Source organism: Euprymna scolopes, chromosome 11, assembly GCF_053919585.1.
Source record: "Euprymna scolopes isolate OS-2025 chromosome 11, ASM5391958v1, whole genome shotgun sequence".
Taxonomy (NCBI): Eukaryota; Metazoa; Mollusca; class Cephalopoda; order Sepiida; family Sepiolidae; genus Euprymna; species Euprymna scolopes.
In genome coordinates this window covers 78,465,939-78,488,826 of record NC_136492.1, presented here as the reverse complement: position 1 = coordinate 78,488,826, position 22,888 = coordinate 78,465,939, and the positions used below count along the sequence as shown (strand labels likewise).

The 22,888-nt window shown below is 36.2% G+C and overlaps 1 protein-coding gene across 1 annotated transcript; it reads left to right on the top strand.

Annotated features, from left to right (window-relative positions):
• Nucleotides 1–629: 629 nt before the first annotated feature.
• Nucleotides 630–5,805, top strand: LOC145288238 (uncharacterized). Its single transcript, XM_080136275.1, has 2 exons — nucleotides 630–1,243; nucleotides 4,311–5,805. The coding sequence occupies exons 1-2, from the start codon at nucleotides 955–957 to the stop codon at nucleotides 4,856–4,858; spliced, it is 837 nt and encodes a 278-aa protein (XP_079992401.1). The 5' UTR covers nucleotides 630–954; the 3' UTR covers nucleotides 4,859–5,805.
• The last annotated feature ends 17,083 nt before the right edge of the window (nucleotides 5,806–22,888 follow it).

Genomic DNA, 22,888 nt, shown 5'->3' with positions numbered 1-22,888 from the left:
TATTGCTGTATATATTATCTGTTATTTATAATTAACAGTGCCAATATTGTGTTAAAATCTATACTAGGTCTACTTGGTAATTAATCGTCACCCATCATATGTGCTGCTTCTTGAGTCATGTATTAAAAGCCATAATACAGCTGTGCCAGTTTTACAAGTGTTTTAATGGAATGTGCTCTGATGAATATGCCTTCTTTGTGTTGAACATGAATAAAAAACATCCATTTAAACGAAATGTGAAAATATAATTTTTCGTTTCTCCTTTAAGTCAACTTATATTTTCATTTGACAGAATCGAATCTACTAGTGATTCAGGATTCATCACTCGAATTAACTCTTGATTTTAAGTTGAACACAATTGTAGAAGACTGTTTTTCAATTATTTATATTATTTTTAGAAAAAAAAGAAGTCATTTTTATGAAGTTAAAACTTTTTTCGCCATTGAAAATATTTGTACATGCTTCTCTACTTAATCTCATTGTATATAAACATTTTCTTATTTAGTAATTAATCAGTAATTTAGAAACATCTGTTTGGTTAGAATTTCACATTTTGTGGGAGTGGTGTTTTGATCATGTTGTGTGTAGCCTCATTGACCTCAATGTTATTGTCATTCAGTGAAATATGATACTGAAGTTTAAAGTCTAAAGTCCAATTCCACATTTATTTTAAAAGAATATAACTTTGGTTTGATCATTTATTTCTGGTTCAAAGTTTATAAGCAAGCAGTGAGTCAACGTCTTTGTTGACAACTTCTTGAAATAGACTTTATCACAAAAAGGTCGGGCTTTGATCCCTCCTAAATCTTTCACCAACAGTTCATTTTTCTTTCACAGAATTTCTAATTTAAAAAAAAATTCATTTTTAACTGAAATATTTTGGTTCGAAAATTATAAACAATTTTAATTCTATTTACAAAATCATTTAACTTTTTTGCTTGAAAGAAGAAAAAGATGGTGAAAAACATCAAGTATTCTTTTTCCTGCAACTTTTGCAAGAAGCCATTTATGACAATGGGAAATGTTATTTACCACAAACGGAAATATCACCACAAACGAACGTCCATCTTGACACCAGGAAAACTTTCAAAAATATCCAAGCTTAAAAATACATTTCAATGCCGACAGTGTCCCCATTGTCCATACAAGTCATCCTTTAAATCCGTCATGAACAGACATATTTTCAAACATAATTTGGCCAGTCACACTTGTGACATTTGTCAAATGCCTTTTATTAATAAAGGTAAGCTTTTGTTTTAAACTCAATATTCCTTTTGATTATTTGGTTGAATAGAAAAGTGGCCATTTAAAAAATAATGGATACCATTTCAATTTATTTTCTTGTATACTATTTAAAATTTTCAATATTGTCAGTTTAGTGTTACTGAATCTGATTCATTTGATTTGAAATGTGGCCTTTTTTTATTTTTATTAATATTGCCAGCAAATTTCGTCAATGTTGCTTGGGTATCAAATATGTATAAAATAATTTTGGAGTGAGACATGCATCCCCTCATTCTGCACATTTATGGATTAAATAGTACAATTATTTTTTTCTAATAGTTCATTTGCAAAAGAATATCATTTGTTTAGATAAAACAATTCCAAACTTAAATGGCAATAAAAGTTGATATGCCATTAACTAAAATAACCAACTTTTTACTAGACCATTTTAAAAAAATATTTATTTGCATTAATGTAATGGAGACAGGTTTTTCTTTTCCTTAAAATCATTTTATAAACATTTGTGTTGTTAATATTGTGTCTTTATTTTTCATGTTATACATACAAATCATCCTTTAAATGTGAATATGTCATGAACAGACATATTTTCAAACATAATTTGGCCAGTGGACATATATATATTTATTTACGTACTATAAAGGTTCATTTCTTGTATTATGCATGGCTGCAAGTTTTTTTTTTCTCCTATAATTAACATTTTCACAATTTCATTCTATTTTTTCTGGGACAATTTTCTTTTCTTTTTTTTTCTTTCTTCTGATCTTTGATTTTTTTTTCCTGGAAATAATTCGAATAGAGATTTCAGGAGTTATTTCTCTTCCATTCTTTTGGACATGCGTGTCTTCGATAAAGAAATCATTTATTAAAAAAAAAAAAAAATTTTTTAAAGTTATGTCAACGTTTAGTCATATCGTCATGATTTTGAAAAAAAAAATCACCTCAGTTATTCATAAAAAATATTCTGAAAATATAAAAATTTATTTATTTATTTATTTCTCCTGATATTCATAAATGACCTCTTCGTGACAGCAGTCTTAGAGAAAAATCTTCACTTTGTAATGAAATGGGGATGTAAATGGACGGTAATAATCAATACTGCCAAGATTAACTTCTTTCCTTTTAACAATTACAAGAAACCTTCTCACCCATAAATTGCCATGACTGATAATATGCTACCTGAAAGCTCATTGTCCAAACTCCTCAGCTTAACATTCGCAAGCAACATGAATTAGAACAAGTAAATTGAAGACATTGCTGAGAAGAAAGTTATCTCTTTCTACCATGCTAGGAAATTACTCACATCTGAGAGTATCATATATCTCTACAAAGCCACGATTCTCTCTCTCTCTCTCTCTCTCTCTCTCTCTCTCTCACACACACACACACACACACACACACACACACACACACACACACACAACTACTTTCCTACGTACAAAGATTGTAACTCTTTGGCATAGGAACACACGAACACGGTCTTTATATATTCAATCATAACAGCATGCTGTAACGAACGTGTTTAATGTTTTCTGTTAATGTTTAATGCTAAGAAATCATTAATATGACAAAAATGCTTCAGTTATAACCATCAACCTTTTTTGTTATAACACACACCATATATATGTGTGTGTGTGTGTGTGTGTGTGTGTGTGTGTGTGTGTGTGTGTGTGTGTGTGTGTGTGTGTGGAGAGAGAGAAAGAATAGTTTCAGAAAAATACATTACACTTTTTCTTTTATATCAGTTCCAATAATTCAGAATCAACACATATTATTTCATGTGTTCCCTTTAACTGTTGTGACAAGAGGTAGCATTTTACGTATCAATTTTCAATATTTACTTCAACACTGTTTAATAGATGAGTACAACTAGATAGTAATTACTTTTGACTAATGAAAACTTTAACCTTATTAAAACTTTAAATCATAATAAACCTGATTTGTTAGCTGACCTAAACACTACGTTTATATATAGAAAGAGCAGGTTACACGAATTCCATGCATCTTAGCCTGATGATTCCTTATGAGGACGAAATGTAGAAGATTCTCTCTGTCTCTGTCTGTCTGTCTGTCTGTCTGTCTCTCTCTCTCTCTCTCTCTCTATATATATATATATATATATATCAATATATCTCAATATCTCTCTATATATATATATATATATGATTGTTGACCTGGATTAAATCCAACGATATGAAATAAAATGGAGGTGAAAGGACCTGAATACTCAATATTTCACCCGATTTATGCAGGCTTTTTCAAGAGGGATTATCATTGACAAAAGCCCGCATAAATTGGGTGAAACGTTGAGTATTCAAGTCCTTTCACCTCCATTTTATTTCATATATATATATGTGTGTGTGTGTGTGTGTGTGTGTGTGAGTGTGTGTGTGTGCTTTAATTTTATATTCCAATTACCACATAAAGTCAATCCACAAACATGCTTTTTTATTTTTTTATATTCATTTATTTCTTTTATTTATTTAGTTATTTTTTTTAATATATAGGCGGATTTTTACTTTATATGTGTCTTACACATGTTTCATTGAGTATACAGCCGAGGCTTTCATAACACAAATCAGAGACAGATATATATTATAGGCATAATTGAGTGGAATATAAAAGAAGAAAGAAAGGTTCAAGCAAGCAAAAACACAATTTACAGACATTCGAAGACACTAATAAATGATATCTGACAAAAGATATCCATAAAAGATAAGTACACTTAATAACGCATGAAAAATATTCAACATCATGTATATATACACATGCATGTGCGCGTGTGTAAAAATATCAGTAGTTTTTGCTGAAAATGTTGTCCATTCATAAACAAGAATGTCATGCAAGTTGAATAAAGTAAGATTCTACGATAATAACAGATTTATTTTCTGCAGATTGTTTTAATTAACTTTGAAAGCTTTTAATTTTTTTTTTTACCGAAATTCGTGTTAATTTTAGAATTTCTCAGTTAATATTGAATTTCTAGCTAAATTTTCATTAAAAAGATTTTTCTTCATTTTTCTTATTTTAATTTAAATAATTATTTTTTTTCTTTTTTGTTTTTCTAGCCAATATTTCCATTCATACAAAATTGGAACATGCGCACAGTATGAAATTGATACCAGAAAATAAAACCGAAACATTATTTCAGTATTCATCAATGAGTATAGACTTTTGTGAAATAAACGACAATGATGATGATGATGATGATGATGATGATGATGATGATGAGAATTCACACTGTACAAAATTTAATAATGATGATGGCATCTGTTTCATTGACAGAGAAATATCATTTGGCCCCCTTGATGAATTCGATGATGATAATGACAGTGATGACGTTGATGTTGTTGATGATGATGATTCACACGGTGAAGAATTCAGTTCCATTCATACGAACCTTGAACATTCATACAGCATCGAATTAGGGCTACAAATCATGAATGAAGAATTTTTCACACATTCACCAATCAACTTTGATTTTTGTGAAATAAGTGACTATGATGATGATGATGATGGCGACGATGACAAAGACGGCGAAAATGATGCCTGCTTCTCTGACAGAGAGATACTATTTGGTCCTCTTGACGAGTTTGATTATGACGACGTCATCTGAAAGTGAAATCTTATTTAGTTACTTGTTCTGTTTTCTTTTGTTAACATTTTTTTTTTTGTTAACAGAGGACATTTCTTTGCTACAGAAAAATTCTCTTTCTTTCTTCTTTTTCTCATTAGTCCTGAGTTATGGTGTCGTTGCTAAGGATGGATTTTTGTCTCTCTCTAAAGAAATCATTTTGTTCTATTATTATCATCAGAGTTGATTTAAAAATCAAATTTCATTATTTTCACATAAATTTTGTTATTCAGTAAAATTGAATGTTTCTGTAAGTAAAAATAACTGATTATTATATTTAGAATTCATTCAGCATATAGAAGATTAATTATCAGATGGAAAATTAATTTTAAAACTAAAAGTTAATTCTAGTATAATTACAAAATTCAAGGATATTTTTTAAATTTCCATTTTTATTTCCATTGTAATCACAGAAAACGCCTGTAAGTGTTTTACTTCTTGGATGTCACTTCAAAAACCATTACTCAAAAGTCACACATTAATAGATGTCAAATAAAACTATTGCTCAAAATTCACACATTAACAGACGTCAAATAAAAACCATTTCTCAACATTCACACATTAACATACGTCAAATAAAAACATTGCTCAAAACTCACACATTACCAGATGTCAAATAAAAACCATTTCTCAAAATTCACACATTAACAGACGTCAAATAAAAACCATTTCTCAAAACTCACACATTAACAGGCGTCAAATAAAATCATTGCTCAAAATTCACACATTAACAGATATTACATAAAACCATTGCTCAAAACTCACATATTAACAGACATTACATAAAAATGTTGAATGTATTATTGAAAACTCAAGACTTTTTTTTAATCATTCTTCTTTTTCTTTTAATCTCTTTGTAAAAATATCAATTGTTAAATAAAATTTGTTATTTTTAATAAAATGTATTTCTATTTTGGTTACTTTTTTTTTTTAATTTTATTTTATTTATTTTTTCACCTGGTTTTATGAGTCAAAGTTTTTCTTTCTGTAGATATTCTCATTTGTGAAAGGCAATTTTTTATTTCAGAAATTGAACATTAATCACCTGGAATTTAAAAAAACAAAAAAAACAAAAAGAAGTCTAGAGTAAATTTTTATCAAAGAATTATATTGAATTTTATTATTTATCCTAAGAAAGAACGAAAATATTGTAATTGAAGAATTCTAAACGGAGATACTTTAGGAATAATCATTTTTATTTTATTTTGAACCAAAGAATGGAATAAGGACCCCAAACGACGCGAGTCAAAGAAGGAAATAAAGACAGATTTCAATCGACATTGATTTGACCTTGAACTTTGCAGACGCACATGGTCTCTGTAAACAAGTGTAAAGTGACCGACTTGTTCAGATTTTCACGATTGTTTCCCCAATTTTTGCGACCAAAATTTATTTTTCATGTAAAATTATGCTGATGACACTACCATCTATGGTAGCACATCAAAAACCGTAAATGACTAAGTTCTCTCTGATTCTCTCTCCTCTGATCTTGAGCACATGGTACAATGGGGAAAGAGGTGGCTGGTTACTTTTAATGCATCTAAAATCAAGCTTTTATCTTTACATCATCAATTCTTTCATCCCCATCTGGCATGAATTGAAATGAATGGCTTTTGTCTTGGGGAGGCCTCATATTTTGACAAGCTTCTGGGCTTGACTTTTACTCCTGATCTGAAATGGAGCACATCCATCAAATCCGTTGCCAAGGCTGCTGGAAAAATGATAGGATCCTTCTATCGATCCAGTAGATATCTCATTGCTGATGCAATTCTCTACTTATATAAGAGCCAGATACGTCCAAGGATGGAGTACTGTTGCCACATCTGGGCAAGAGCTGCTAGAAAGGACTTATCCTGCCTTGATAGAGTTCAAAATAGACTTTGTAGCCTCATAGGGATGTCCTTTTCTCTTCCCTGCAACCTCTTTATCACAGAAGAGATGTTGCAAGTTTGTCTCTGCTTTATCATTATTTTCATGGCAAGTGCTCGACTGAGCTCCAATCTATGGTCCCCCTAGCCAAACTCTCACAAGAAACACCTGTCTAGCTGAAAACACTACCAATAATTACCCCCACTCTTTATCTGTGCCTAAACCTAAACGTAGATTCCATGAAGAAAGCTTCTTAGAACTGCATGCCTGTGGAACTGTCTTCCGTTTTCTTGCTTTCCAGCTGATTACAATATGGTCATCTTCAAGTCCAAAGTAAACAAGTTCTTGATTAACCGTTCTACTTAAGTTAACAAATTTACCGAATTTCCATTACTAACAATTACTATATTGTCCAATTTAACCCTTATCCTCGAGTGGCCTCTGGACCTTGATAAGTGGTGATGCCTATGTAAAAAAAAAAAAATTATTTAAGTCAACTATACTGTTGAGTGTATGTAGCCGAAAATTAAAACAGCGCCAGAATGAGTAAAAATTACGAAATAACTGAGCTGTATTTCTTCAGGTGGAAAATAGACTTACTCGTGACATTTTGTTTAACCATTTTCCTTTTGTGAAAATCTTTTTCTATGAAATATGAATTTAGATAAATAAGTCAGTAGATGTGTGTGTTTCAGTGTGTATGTAAAAATATTTAACCAATAAACTCTTAAACTATTGGTCACACAACACTGAAATTAATAGGAAATATTAACTATACACAAAGGATGGTTTATAACAAATAAAATCTTTGTTTAGATGGATGAATAACATGATATATCAACAAATTGAAATGCATATGTGCCAACATATTTTTATTCCTTCTACACATACCGAAATTAATTTCTTTTCAAGTCATTTAATATTAAATCTTTCTTACCTATTTCTCAATAGCTACTCTGGTAGAGAATGTAGCTGGAGCGCTAACTGTTTTGGTTTCAATTCTAGCTGATAGCAAGTCATATTTTTAACTTTTTAAATCACTACTATATATTAGGTACAATATAATATTCAATAGGGAATTGACTCTAATAATAAATATGAAATTTGCCTGAATTAAAATATATATATATTTTTTTACATGGAGGTCACCACTTATCAAGGCCCGGAAACCACTCGGGGATGAGGGTTATTGTGTGTACAGTAATCAATGTGATAGTATCTTAGTAATCGTTAGTATTGGAGATTTGATAAAGTGTCTTACTTAAAGGAGCGGTTCATCAGGAATTTGTTTATGTTGGACTTGAAGATATCCAAGTTGTAGTCAGGTAGGAAACAGGCAAACGGAAGAGAGTTCCACAGTCGTGCACTTCTAAGAAAGAAGCTTTGTTCATGGAATCTACGCTTTGATTTAGGCACAGATAAAGAGTGGGGAAAATTAATGACAGTGGCTTCAACTAGACGGGTGTATTATGAACTTAGGGGTCAGATTTAGATGTTAAGTTAGAGTATCCTTTAATTATGAACTCATCTAGGGAAGTGGTGAGGGAGACCAGAGATTGGAGCTCAGACGAACACTTGCCATGGAAATAACGATAAAACAAAGACAGGCTCACAACGTCTCTTCTTTGGGAGAGAGGTTGCAGGGAAGAGAAAAGGGCCTCCCCCACTAGACCACGAAGTCTATTTTGTACTCTGTCAAGGCAGGATAGGCTGTTTTTAGCAGCTCCTGCCCAGACGTGGCAGCAGTACTCCATCCTTGGAGGTACTTGGCTTTTATAAAGATAGAGAATTGCATAAGTAGTGAGATATCTTCTGGAGCGGTAGAAAGATCCCACCATCTTCCCAGCAACCTTGGCAACAGACTTGATGTACGTGTTCCATTTCAGATCAGAAGTAAAGGTCAAGCCCAGAAGCTTGTCAAAACATGGAGCCTCCCCAAGACGAGAGCCATCCATTTCAATTGATGCCAATTTACGGCTTTTGATGTGTTGCCATAGATGGTCATGTCATCAGCATAGATGTCAACGAATGATTTAAGTATGTGTTTTGGGAGATCATTGATGTAGATCAGGAAGAGAGTTGAACCCAGGATAGACCCTTAAGGGACTCCAGCATTAATACTGGGGGTCTCTGATTTCTGCCCATCAACCGTTACTCTTATGAGCCTATCAGAGAGAAAGGATTTAATAATTGAGAACTCATTTCCAGTTATACCGTAGCTGAAAATCTTGTGAAGTAGGCCCCTATGCCATACCTTATCAAAGGCCTTTGATATGTCAAGAGCAATTGCCCTAGAAAGGAAGCCTTTGTCGAAGAGATTCACTAATCCTATGAAATATAACCGTTAGCACATCTGCTGTAGATCTAGCAGAACAGAAACCATATTGCATGTCACTAAGAAGATTATTTCTGCTGAGGTGGTTGACTACTTCTCTATTTAATATGGATTCCAGCAGTTTACTCATGACACACAGGAGACTTATTGGTCTGTACTGAGAGGGAGATTACTTATCACCTGAATTCTTAAATACAGGGCATACTGATGAGGTTTTCCAGGGTGTTGGAAAGCATTTCTCCTTAAGGCAACACTTAAACAGTTTTGTAAATATGGGGGCAACTTCTGGTCGAAGCTTTTTCAACACTATAATTGGAATGCCGTCTGGACCAATTGCTTTACTGGAATCAAGGTTCTTGATTAGCTTGGCGATCTCATACACAGATATTTTTATGTTGAATAGCATGTTGTCTGTTATAGGAGGAAATACGGGGAGTTGATGGCCTTCGTCGCATAGGGTAGAGTTAGCTGCAAAGTTCTTGGCAAATAGGTTGGTTTGTCTGATGCTGACGAGATGACCTCAGATCCATTGATGATGGTTGGAATAGAACACACACTTCTGTTCAAGATCCTATTAACTATTTGCCAAAACTGGTGGGAACCGAGCCGCTGATCAGCTACTTTGGATTTAACGGACTGAGCATATAGCTCTATTGCATTTTTTATTACTCTTTTACAGTGGTTGCTGGCAGTCCTGAAAGCAGCTTTAGTCTCAGTACATCTATTACGTTGGTAGCTATGGAAAAAGTGATTTCTGTGCGCGATGGCAGCAGTACATTCTGGGGAGAACCATGGCTGGCTGTTAGTTTTTGTTGGAATTTTTTGGATGGTATGAATTTGTCTATGTCTACAATTAACCATTCAGTCAAGTCTGATACTATAGAGGACACATCCTTTTTAAACATAGAATGCAGATGTAGATCAGATATAAATGTACGGAAGCTATCCCAGTCAGCCATAGAGTATCGATATACAGTACGGTGGAGAGGTATGTCTGAAGACTTATTACATTTCATTTTTATCTTAAGTGATACAACTGAGTGGTCAGAGGATCCCAGAGAAGAACAGAACATGAACATAGCTCAGGGGAAGTTGTGAGAAAAAGGTCTAGAAGGCTTGCACACTGACTGGTAGTATTGGCCACATGGGTGGGTTTGTGAGCAATCTGAGTAAGGTTATAGGCAATGGCAAAATCATGACAGAACCTCCCCTCGTCATCTGTCTTATTTGAGTGGGTCAGCCATTCCGCATTATGGACATTGAAGTCACCGCAAATGTGAATGTTAGCTGAAGGATGAGCAGACTGGATATGGTCGATTTTCTCAGATATACTCTTTAAGATAGTAACCCCCTGTTGTGGGGGCGATAGAGGGCAAATATAAATGCGGTGGTGTAAGCAAGTGCAACCCGGAAGCACATATAAGCTAAATTAGGGTCTTCTCTGGAGATATCCCTACCACACGGAAAGCCATCTTTAATGTAGGCACATATTCCATGCCTATGGCGATCTTAGGGGTCAGATTTAGATGTTAAGTTAGAGTATCCTTTAATTATGAACTCATCTAGGGAAGTGGTCAGTCCTATGCCAATTTCGCTTAGAAAGAATATGTCTGGTTTCGACTCTTGTAATTGGGTTTCAACCTCTGGAAGATTAGAACATAGACCCCTGATGTTGGAGAAGGAGACATGGTATTAGGGGTCTACATTGAAGGATGGGGTTCTAGGTTTATACGTGTTTTTTTTCTGGAGATATTTCATGTTGAGGTTTTGGGATTTGCAGAACAGGTCGAAAGACTTGGTTAGAGCAGAACAAAGAGAGAAAGTAAGAGAGAAAAAGACAGGACATTTTTTTTTCTTTTTGCAGCACATGATCAGGTAAAGTCGTAACAATTACCCACTAGTATGGCATCGAGAGGCCTCACCAGAAACCACTGAATGGTCCAGAATCCTTTCACTAAATGGCAATACTGCAGCCCCAGTACTTTGCACCTGCTGATAGGACAGCCTCCTTAGTGGTTAATCCAAGGTTCGGGTCCCTGACTATCAGGTGGATAACGTCAGCCCAGATGAAACATTTACCTCCAGCACCCTTACTAGTGACATGGCCACAAGGATAGATATAGAAACAGAAAATTTTCGACATCTCAGGCTACTGTTCATGAAGTACTACCGACCTGGAACAAAAAAGGAGAAGAGGGAGTTACTGGAGCTGCCAATAACACATCCACAGTGCATTATCTACTCTCCATTTAAAAAAAAAAAAAAAGGTAAGAGGGACTTATTAATATCTACTTATATAGTCCGTTGCTCCATTCCCAATTTAGGACGATATTTGAAAATAGTCTAATATTTAAGCATATTTTACCACTCGGCAAAATCCTTTGTTAGTTTTATAATAAAATTTATCTTTTTAAATAAAATGTTTTACTTCTTTTTGTTTCCTGTTTTTCCCCATTTTATTAGTCATTATTTTTTTTTCTGTAAACGATTCTCATGCTGATGTCAACTAAATTATTCTAATGAATTAGTTAAGGAGAAATGCTTTCAGACGGAGGCAATTTTAATTTTTGTTCCAACCCAGAGTACCTAATTTTGAGGAGACTGAAAGACATAGTTAAGTTGACTAGATGATTGGGTCCTATCGAACTTTAAACTTTTTATCTCCTTTGTAAGCTGCTCAACAGCCTTTTGTGAACTTGGAGTCTGGGGTTGAATTTATGATAAACGATGAGATCTCTGCTACAAAAATTAGAAGTCGGAATTTGAGGGAGGGAAGTCCCAGTAAAACTCATAATTTTATCTGCTAAGAATGCCAATTGTTCAAAGAATATTAGATAGTAACTGTGATACAAAGAATTACTAAAGAAAAATACCATCAGTAAGTACATCTTCAACTAACTCCCTCATTAATTGAAGCAGTTGACTTAGCATTTGACCCACCAAATGCTTCTTATTAACTAATGTCTGTATTCAGTTGACAATGAGGTTCATCATAAGACATTGTTAATGAAACCAGGAATTCACTCAGTAAAATATTCAATCGTCTGTTTTCAGATGTAATATTATTTGCAGCAAAACTACATATGATTACAAAAGAGAAAGTCTACTTAGCTACCCCAGAAAACAATGTACTTGATGAGAGCAAAAAGTATAGAAAAGAAAGAAATTAAAAGTCGACATGAAATGCATATATTTCAGAATTAGAAAATTCTTCTATATAAGTGAAGAAAATGAAATACAAATATATGTATGTCTACCCATAATGTTTATCTCCAAGCAAAGCATGTCCTCAACCCTCACTGGCCAGATTTCTTATATAAAACAGGAGGCAGGGAGAAAATAAAAAAAATGATATGATTTTATGAGAATTGTGAAGAAAAAAAAATTGTGTTCCTTCTTGAATCCTGAACAACATAGGGTGTTTTTTTTTTTTTTACAGAGGAGTCACCACTTATTAAGACCTGAAGGCCACTTGACGATAAAGGTTAATGCACATCAGGCGATGGAAATTGGGTAGAAATTTACTATTTAAGGGAACGGTTCAATAAGAATTTTTTTTACATTGAAATTGAAGACGATTATGTTGTAGTCAGCCAGAAAGCAGACTTCCAGAACAGAGTTACTCTGCTGGACAGTTCTAAGAAAACAGCTTTGTTCATGGAACTTGCATTTAAATTTAGACATAGACAGAAAGTAAGGGAAATTGATGATAATAGTTGTAGTTAGGCAAGTACTTTTTATGAAAGTTTGGCATGGCAAGACCATAGACTGAAGCTCTGACAAGCATCAACATCTCTTCTGTGAGAAAAAGGTTGCAGGGAAGAGAAAAGGCATTACCTATCAGATTTCCAAGCCGATTTTTAACTTTGTCAAAGCAGGATAGGCTGCTTCCAGTGGCCCCTTCCCAGATGCGTGCGACAGTACTCCATTTTACTCCAACAGTACTCCATTTTAGGACATAATTGATTCTTATAAAGGTAGAGAATTGTGTTGGGAGTAAGATACCTTCTGGAGCGATAGAATGCAACCATTTTCTCAGTGACTTTGGCAACTGATTTGATCAAAGTCTTCCATTTTAGGTCAGGAGTTGAGGTCAGTAAAAGAAGCTTGTTGGAGGAGGGTACTTTTTTACTACTAGAGCCATTCATATCAACTGAGGCCAGTGCATTGGTAGTGAAAAAATAAAATCTATGTTTTGGATGTGATAAAATAACATAAGACTATAAGATTATATTTGCTTTATGTTAACATTTCCTCTCCAACACGTTTCACATAAACATTAATTGAAATCAGTCATAGCTTAATTTATCCAAACTTTTTCAAGTATCTCTCTCTCTCACACACACACACACACACACACACACACACACACACACACACACACACACACACACACACACACACACACTCTCTCTCTCTTTCTCTCTCTCTCTCTTTCTCTCTCTCTCTCTCACACACACACACACACATATATATATATATATATATTCATCTAACGTATAATGCTGTTGGATTTTCAAATTCAGACCCAAATAGCGTTTTAGCTGACAAATCAAACTTTGCTTCTGACAACCAGTTTTCAATTGCTATTGTTTACTGTGTTATTAGCAAATATAATGGTGTATTTCGTTGCAATTTATTTGAAAAAATTATTTAGACTATTCCAGACGCCTGATAATATGTAAAATGGTTTAATAATCCCCTAAAAACAAAAATCAGCAGAGAGGAAAAACTCATATTTTTAAACTGGAGGATATGTTTTGTTAATTTTAGTTATCTCCCTTTGATATTTGTCTCCTTTCAATACAAGGGAAATAACTCCAAAAACATCCACTTGTGTTATTTCTAGTTCTAAATACTTTCAAATCAACAACGGAACAGGTAAAATATAAATAAATAAAACACAAAATGGAATAAATTTAAAAATTCCGATAAAGGTAAAAGGAAAAGAATATTGAGTGCTTGTGCATCTATATTACCGTGTTATTTTTTAAAAATAGTTTTTTCAAGTTAAATTCAATTTTTACGATACTTTTTATTATTAAATTGTTAGGTGAAAGTCAAGAATAGTTACAAAATACCACCTGCCCATGTTAAGAATGGATTTCTAAATAATAACGTAATTATTTCTGCCCTGTAAAACAGATGTACAAGCACAGAACCATCTTTTGACCCGGATTTCCAAGATATTATCGTGGGTTCAACAGTCATCTGACAAGAACTGCTGGAAAAAGTTGATCCAAATAAGAGACGTGGGAAACATAATTAACAAGATTTATTAAAAGAAAAATTAACTAAAAATAACCAAAAACTCGATAGGAACTTTGTCACTAATTAGAAAGATGTGTATCAGTGTTCGCTAATTCGCAATTGGGATCTATCAATTTTTAGGAGCGAGGTTGCAGGTGCAGGAATCGCTTTAAGTCAAAAGTAGTAGAGTATCCACCAGACTGTTAAAGGTAAATTTAATGAGAGTGCTGATTAATAGAATGTTTCCACCAGTGCACATCCTCACATACAGAAAATAAAAATAGAAATTTAGAGAGTTGAGTTAATGCTTTTCGGGCACTCGCTAATAAAATAAATATTTCAACACAAGCTACTGAATAAACGAACAAAAGACTTCATAAAACTTGCAAGGAAAAGGTCTATTGAAGCAAGGGCATGATGCCATTTAGATATAGCTAGGGATAGAACTCATCCGCCTTTGCCCGGTACTTAATCCCAAGTGGGAATTGTAGATACCAGTGTAGGCAGAGAGAGAGAGAGAGTGTGAAGAAACAGGTCTGCTCTCTTTGATGTCTCGCTAGAAAAGGGAAGAGTTTTTCTCGTCCGGGACGGAAGCAGTTATAGTTCCTTAAGGGGGTAAGGAAGATCCCTGCATTATACCTCTTATTGGTCAGTATGTGCCATATCGCACAGTCAGGGGAGGCACTGACGCACAAGAAAAGAGTTCTATTTGTTTCTGCTACATAAACAACTCCAGAAAATAATGGCACTTGACAAAGAACTCGAAATCACTCTATTAATATGAAATAACATTTATTTACGTGTTAGGAATATTAATTCAAATCGTTCCAATGTAAGTGTTTTCTCGCAACGAGTGTTCATTATGCAGGATTAACTAAATGAGGATCCCATGAGAATAGCATGAAGTTTAAAATTACTGGTTTTTATTAACAGCGTGTTACACGTGGCTTGAAATGAATGTGAATATTTTATGAGAGAAAAACAGTCATTAAACCATGTAAGCAAAATGTGTGTATGTGTGTGTGTGTTCATTGCATAAGAAAACAGTAGTTCAAAATAACATTATTTAAAGAAGAATTAATTCTTGTTCGACGTGGTAATTTTCCATGATGAGAATTTAGGTACATATGTATGGCATGCAAATTCAAGACATGTGATTTTAACGCCTTCCAGTGGCAGAGTTTCATTGACATCCAGACTTGGGGAAGACAAGAGAGAAACTGGAATGAACTGATTTGATTTCGTGGAAAATCCTTATATACCGATGTTCTTAAACGTTCCAATCTGTACGCTGTATCACTATGCGTGGAGATGTAACATAGTTCCTTTGTATAGTTTTTAACAGGTGCTTCTGCAGTTTAATTAACCGTTTTTTTTTTTATAAGTAACGTGCCGACATTAACTGAGCAGAAGAACCCTTTAATATTTCACAAAAATTCTGTTTACTGTTGTTACGGACACAGGTGATTCTATACAAGTTCTATAATTGAATGCCCCTCATATCCCCCCTCCCACAAACAAAAGAATGAAAAACATAAAAGTATGTTTTTGTAAACCGCTTGTGAAAATTTACTGACAGCGTTATAAGCGTCCTAAATTATGAGATGAAAAAATGAATTAATTTCTTAGTTAAAGAGAGTTGTCTCCTTCAGAACAATGACAAATTGTAAAACAGTGCCAACAAAATATACTTAAATAAATGGGTGTCTTTCTGAGTGCATTTTTTTTTAAAATATATTTACAGAACTTTTTTTAATAAATCTAATTATAATAATAAAAATTATAACTATAATAAAAATAAATAAATAAAAAGAATGAGCTATATTAATTACAAAACATTTAAAACCAACTGTTTGTAGTTGTACCCCAGCTAATTATTTATCTTTTAGAACCCTCGATAAAAACGACAAACTCCTTTTAACATTAAACATTTGCAAGTATTTATTCAACGGGATAATAGTGGTGGAGCTCGAAGTTATTGAGTCAGGTCCAAGCCGGACTGTCGGTGCTGGGTGAGGAGGAGAAGAAGGTGTGTCTTCGCTCGCAGCTCTGTGCTGACTGTTGGATGTCCCCTGCACTCTTTTTGGGGACAGTAGGATCAATGTGCCCTGCATGTCGATTGGCCAGTCTATGGCCGAAGAACTTACAGGGAAGCATTGATTCGTCAGAGAGTATAGTTCATTGGGGGGGGGGGGTTGCTACATAAATAATAAAGAGAAAATGACTTTAATTAAGTCGATGACCCCGATAATGTAATATAAGAATTTTTTGTCTGTACAACTTGGACAAACCCACTTGCCTATGGTGTCCCGCTGGTCAACTCCAACGCAACTGAAATGATACCAATTATTGCATGAGTCGCAACACAACATAGGTGTTGCTCCATCATTAGCAATCGAGCATGTATAGCAGAAGAAGGGGCCTCCTTCTACTGTAAATTCAGTTACTGCAGATTCAGAATCATGTTTTACCTCAAGGGGCTAAATATTTTTAATGAATGAACTTGGACACACCCGTCCCTCAAAACCGAGACCGAGCGAACCTTTATGGTCATTACCGACCAACAATTTAAGTACCTTTTTTTTTTTTTTTTTTTTTTTATTACATTTTCACCCCAAACAAGGCAAATTGCCACTTTGGTGTAGGGGGCTACTATCAGGGGCAACAACTACTGGGGTACTATGTAGGGATTTGGGCAGCAAGGTGTCGGTTCACGTTACACTTGAACTTCTGCACGTCAGTACTGTTGGGGAAGCAGGGACCTGGAATGGAATTCCAGAGTCTTGCGGTTCTGGGGAAGAAACTATTGGAGTAAAAAGATCTTTTACATCTAGGGACCTCTACAGTGTGGGGGTGGGATCTAGTAGCCTGTCGGGTTTGTCGAGGGTGCTCGCGTCGTGGGGGCACAAGTGATTGCAGTTCGTCAGAGCATTCACCACTAAAATACTTGTAGAAAAGGCAGAGGGATGCAACATTTCGTCGATGGGACAGAGGCTGAAGCTTAGATGCCAGTTCAGGGCCTATCAGGTTTGCGACTCTCTTTTGAACCTTGTCAAGGAGCGAGAGACTAGTAGCAGATGCACCAGCCCAGATGTGGCAGCAATACTCCATACATGGGCGCATGGTGGCCTTATAGAGGTACAGGATACTTTCGGGTGTTAGTAGTTTTCTAGCACGGTAGAGAGAGCCTACCTTTCTTGCAGCGGCCCTGGCAATGCCTTCAATGTAATTGTTCCAACTCATGTTTCCTGTGAACGTTAGGCCAAGGAGTTTGAAAGATGGACTCTCAGATAAAGAGTCGTTGGCCATTGCTATGGGTGGTAGAGAGGGTTTCTTGTAATTATTGAATGAAACTAGTTTAGTCTTGGCAGCATTGAATGCGACCAACCACTTTTGTCCCCATTCCACTACAGATTGGAGGTCTTCCTCTAGTGTTTCTGCCATTTCTTTAGAAATGTGTTCATTCGTCTTCCTGTCGTGTCTGCCATAGAGTGTAGTGTCATCAGCATATATACCCATCTCAGAGGCAATGTTGTCGGGGAGGTCATTTATGAATATCAGGAACAATAGAGGTCCAAGGATAGAACCCTGGGGCACTCCCGCATTTATATCATATTGTTTAGATGTGCGACCGTCAAGGACTACCTGGATTTTTCTCTTATCTAAGAAGGATTTAATTATGTTAAGTATTCTACCAGTGATACCGTATGATCTGATTTTACTGAGGAGACCCTCATGCCATACCCTGTCAAAAGCCTTAGATATATCTAGAGCTACCGCTCTGCCTTCCCCCGCTTTGTCCAGTGATTGGTATATACGTTCAGAGATCACAGTGAGGATGTCTGCTGTGGAACGGGCTTGTCTAAATCCATATTGTTTGTCAGTCAGTAGTTTAGCATCTGTAAGATGATGGACTAGAGCATGGTTAATTATGGTCTCAAATATTTTGGCAAAAAGTGGGAGGAGGCTAATGGGGCGATAATTTGATGGGTCTGTCCTTTCGCCAGAATTCTTGAATACTGGTACAACAGAAGCAGTTTTCCAACAGCCCGGAAAGCAAGCTTCATTAAGACATTTGTTGTAGAGTTTGGAGAGAACTGGAGCTACTTCGGCTGAGCACTTTTTTAATAGCACAGCTGGGATAAGATCGGGTCCACATGCTTTTGAGGTGTCAAGGTTTTTTATGATAGCATGCACCTGAGCAGGGGTGGTTTTCAGATCGTCTAGTGTGGCGTCTGTCCGCATAGGAAAGTCAGGTAGGGGGTGGTTGGAAGGGTCCAGTGTGGAGTTTGAGGCAAACCGACTGGCAAGCATGTTAGCCTTGTCGGTTGCTGAGGAGACAACCTCGTGATTGTTGGTTAGTGGGGGAATTGTTGATTGCCCATTATTTACTACACTGTTGTAGATTTTCCAGAAGTCTCGAGTTCCTAGTTTTTGTGCTTCGATGCGCTTTTTAGTGGTTTCCGTAAATTCTCTCTTAGCTGTCGCTATTTCTTTCTTAACGTTATTTCTAGCTTCTATATATTTCAGTCTGTTTGAACTGGACTTATGTCGGTTAAACCTACGGTATGCATGCTGCTTTTGAGTAATGGCAGTTGCACAAGTCGACGTAAACCATTGGGGAGAGTGGGGCTTACTATAAAATTTCCGCATGTGAACATGCGCTTCGATTGCAGTTTTGAACCAGTCAGTGGTCTCGTTTGCACATTGTTCAGCAGGGAGAGAGAAAATATTTTTCCATGGAGCATCTCTAATTAGTTCCCTGATGGCTTCCCAGTCAGCCTTATTATAATATCTCGTTGTTTTGAGCACTGGCTCTTCAGTTTTGGGTCTAGAGTTTAGGGCGATTTCAACCATTATCACTGCATGGTCAGCGTTCCCGAGTGGGCTGTGGACCTTCGTTATGCAGTCATCGGGAACTGTGGTCAAAAACAGATCTAGAAGTGATGCGTGTTGTTCTTCCTGGTCAGGGAAACGGGTTGGAAACGTAACAATTTGTGATAGGGAGTGAGATATAGCGAAGCTATGGGTTGTGCTGCCCGCTGCATCTGTGTGAGTAGAGAATCCAAGCCAGTTTTTGTGGTGGACATTAAAGTCACCAAACACATGTATTTGTGCGCTAGTGTCGAGGGACAGTGCCGTGTCTATGCTGTCAGATACTTTGTTTATTATGGAGCAGTCCTGAGTCGAGGGAGAGCGGTAGAGAAAATAATAGTAGCTAATACTGTGTTGCACGTTTAGTCTAAAGCACATAAAGGCTTGATCATCTGTTTCTAGGTTTGTTTCTCTAGTCAAGGGAAGGGTATTACGAATGTAAACTCCAAGTCCGTGCATATGTCTGTCAGAGTCCTTACGGCAGAGTGGGAGATATCCAGGCATGTTAAAGTGGTTAGAGGGAATGGAGGAGTGTAGGTTAGTCTCACTTAGTGCTAAGATATCCGGGGTATTTGTTAAGAGAAATGCTTCAACATCAGCTAAGTTAGTTCTAAGCCCACGGATATTTGTGAATGAGAGCCTCAAGGGAGGAGGCAAGTTGAATTTGTTTGTCCCTAATCCTGGTTTAAGCTTATTTTTAGATTGTACTGTCGTCATATTTTTTTTTTAAGAGTTTCGGTAAGGGGGAGCTAAACAAGAGGTTATGCGGAGCTTCAGACATGCATCACAAGTAGACCATCAGCTGACCTTTCTCCAATTAGGATTGTGGCCTCAGGAAAGCCCACCGGGGATGAGTGCAGGGTCCCTTTCCATGCGCGTCATGGCACTGCAAACAACCCGATATTATTCAACTGTTGATGGAGCAGCCGCTCTAAGCGCTACCAAAGAGTTAGGGCTCCTGTACTACCAGTCGGGAACAGCAGCCAGGAACTGTCAATCCGGTACCCTCAACCCTTTAGAAGAAGGTCAACCCAATCTAATCGCTCAGGCATATCTTATACTCAAGCACTCCCACATGTTCAGTTTTAGGGGTGGGGCATGCTGGGAATGGGGAAGAACGGCGTTCATTGCCCTAGCCAGGAAACAAGATCTACCGCTGGGTGTTTCTGTCGAATCACTGAGATAGTGTCTCTGCGCTTGACTAATAGGCAAAGAAGGAGTATGGAAGCCGGGCGATAGACAGAGCCTATCTACTCCTTAAGCAATTTAGGTTTGCAAACCGGTGAATTTGTTTGAGTCACCAGCTCTAGGAAGGTTGTCATCCAAGACTGAAGAGGCCTCTCTCCCCTTTGGTTTAGTTTCAGAGTTTTCCTTCTCCTAGACGGATGATCTGGGAAGACCTACTGGGTCCGTCAGCCCTGAGAGGGTTTTCTCCGCGCCTAGGTTCTAATCCAGGTATTTCTGCGACCCCGCGTTGTTAGTGTTACTGGGTTAGTTTGTGAGGGATTTTATCTCTACTGATTAGTTACACTCCTCAAAGTGATTTAGGGACATGCTATTTACTTGTTAATGGATAAAGGGGGGGGGGGTGAAGTTCATGCAGTGTAAGCGTCTATGTTTGTAAGAGGGCTTGTTAGGGAGGAGATAATGTGATTTTAGTCTTACCCTTTTTTTTATTTTATTAATGTTAGCTTAGGTCTAGTATAGTGTTACAGTATGAGTAGGTATTAAGAATTGAGCTACGAGTTTTGCCCGAGCTATTTTAGATGATAGGAGGGTTAAGATGTAAGGGCAATATAGCATGGATAAGACAGCAAGTTTTGAGTCATGCGTAATTAGGTGAATAGATATATGGGCAGGTTTTCAGTAGGTGCGAATAGAGTTGAAGTTGTAGGTATTTTTTAGTAAGAGTCATGGGGCGTTTTGCATAACAAGGAGTGTCGTTTCAATAACGTAATTAGTCGTTGCAAAACTCGAGGAGACAGTTGTGTAGTGCATATCGCTTTGTTTCTGGGTACTTTGGCTGTTAAGTACCTGCCTTTATGTGCATAGGCTGTTAAGTCCCTTACTGGATAGGAATGAGCTGTAATGCCTGCCTTAGAGGTAGAAATGTATAGATGTTTAGTGATGGCTATTAAATCAGTTTGCATGTGAGGGATTAGGGGCTGGAAGTTAGCGATTCCACTACAGATGCGGAGCAATGTGGGAGTGTAGTGGCGGATAGGTTGGAAGGAGTAGATTGTTAGCGTTCAAGAGAAGAGGGGTTATTTATTTACAGATGGATTTCCATTAGGATTTTTGAGTTACAGGTAAGGTTTAGTTTGAAGAAGGGAGGAAATTTTTTTTTTTTTTTTTTTTATTTTTTTATGCATGCAGGTAAGACAAACGCAATCGTCTTGGAGGTAAAATGTATAAGATTTCGTAGCTAGCTATTAGGTTTTTCCCTCCCAGTTATAGGGACAGCTAGTTCGTTGGGATTTGGAATTGTAGTCATTAAGGTCAGGCGCAGAGTGTTGCATCTATTCAGAAAATTAGCCCTAGTATCACAGCTGGGATTATGTATATTGCAGTTACAAATATAGTGTCAGTCAAATTATGAGCAACGTGCAGTGGTTTGGTATGGTATGGGTATCATGGAGGACACTTAAATACAAGCAAGCGTACGGTGATTGCATATATTAAGTATACTACTTAATAAAGTTCTTCTGTCTTCTATAGTAGAAAGAAAGGTGGTCCTAGCTCTTCTATATTCTTGCATAGGCTATTCGTTATCGAGTAGAGTTCTTCTGACCATAAAAACGGCTCGCGTGGGACTAAGTGTTAGAGACCATTTTTACGCATATGTAATTAAAATGCATTAAATAAATACATTTAAAGAGAAGGTATACAGTTGGTAAAAGCAAAAAGAGAAATAAATAAACAAAGTGAATAAATAAATAAAAAATAAAGTAATAGAACAAACGACTCGCATGGAAGCAAAGAGTTAAAGACAATATATGCGCATATTAAAAAGAATGGTGAAAGTCTACCCAGAAAATAGTTTTTATTTGAATTCCAAATTTCTACGCTTGATATTTTTATCATGCAAGATATTTTTATCATGCAAGATATTTTTATCACATTTTTATCATGCAAGATATTTTTATCACAAAGTTGATGCAAATAAAAATTTACATAAGCAGCAGATGACTTACTTGACCAAACTGCAGAAGGGCTGGGACTTATTTGGTGATTCGATAAGAACGATTTCTCCCCCTGACACTTGGGGGGGAGGGGCATCTTTAATGTTGGCATCTACTTCTCTAATTGACAGCAAATAGTTATTGTGCCAAATACATCTAAATTTACTGACAAATTCATTCCTCAGTTCAAGGGAACACAAGAGTGTATTTCTATTTATGCTGATGACACTACCATCTATGGTAGTACATCTAAGACCGTAAACGACCAAGTTCTCTCTGATTCTCTCTCCTCTGATCTTGAGCGCGTGGTACAATGGGGAAAGGAGTGGCTAGTTACTTTTAATGCATCTAAAACCAAGCTTCTATCTTTACATCATCAACGCTCTGATCCCCATTTGGCATCAATTGAAATGAATGGCTCTCGTCTTGGGGAGGCCTCATGTTTTGACAAGCTTCTAGGCTTTACCTTTACTCCTGATCTGAAATAGAACACGTACATCA

What these genes read in the sequence shown, in the direction of transcription:
- LOC145288238 (XM_080136275.1), top strand. Translation starts at nt 955, where the DNA reads ATGGTGAAAAACATCAAGTATTCTTTTTCCTGCAACTTTTGCAAGAAG. An exon ending in AATGCCTTTTATTAATAAAG is followed by an intron (nt 1,244 to 4,310) that starts GTAAGCTTTTGT and finishes TTGTTTTTCTAG; the next exon opens with CCAATATTTCCATTCATACA.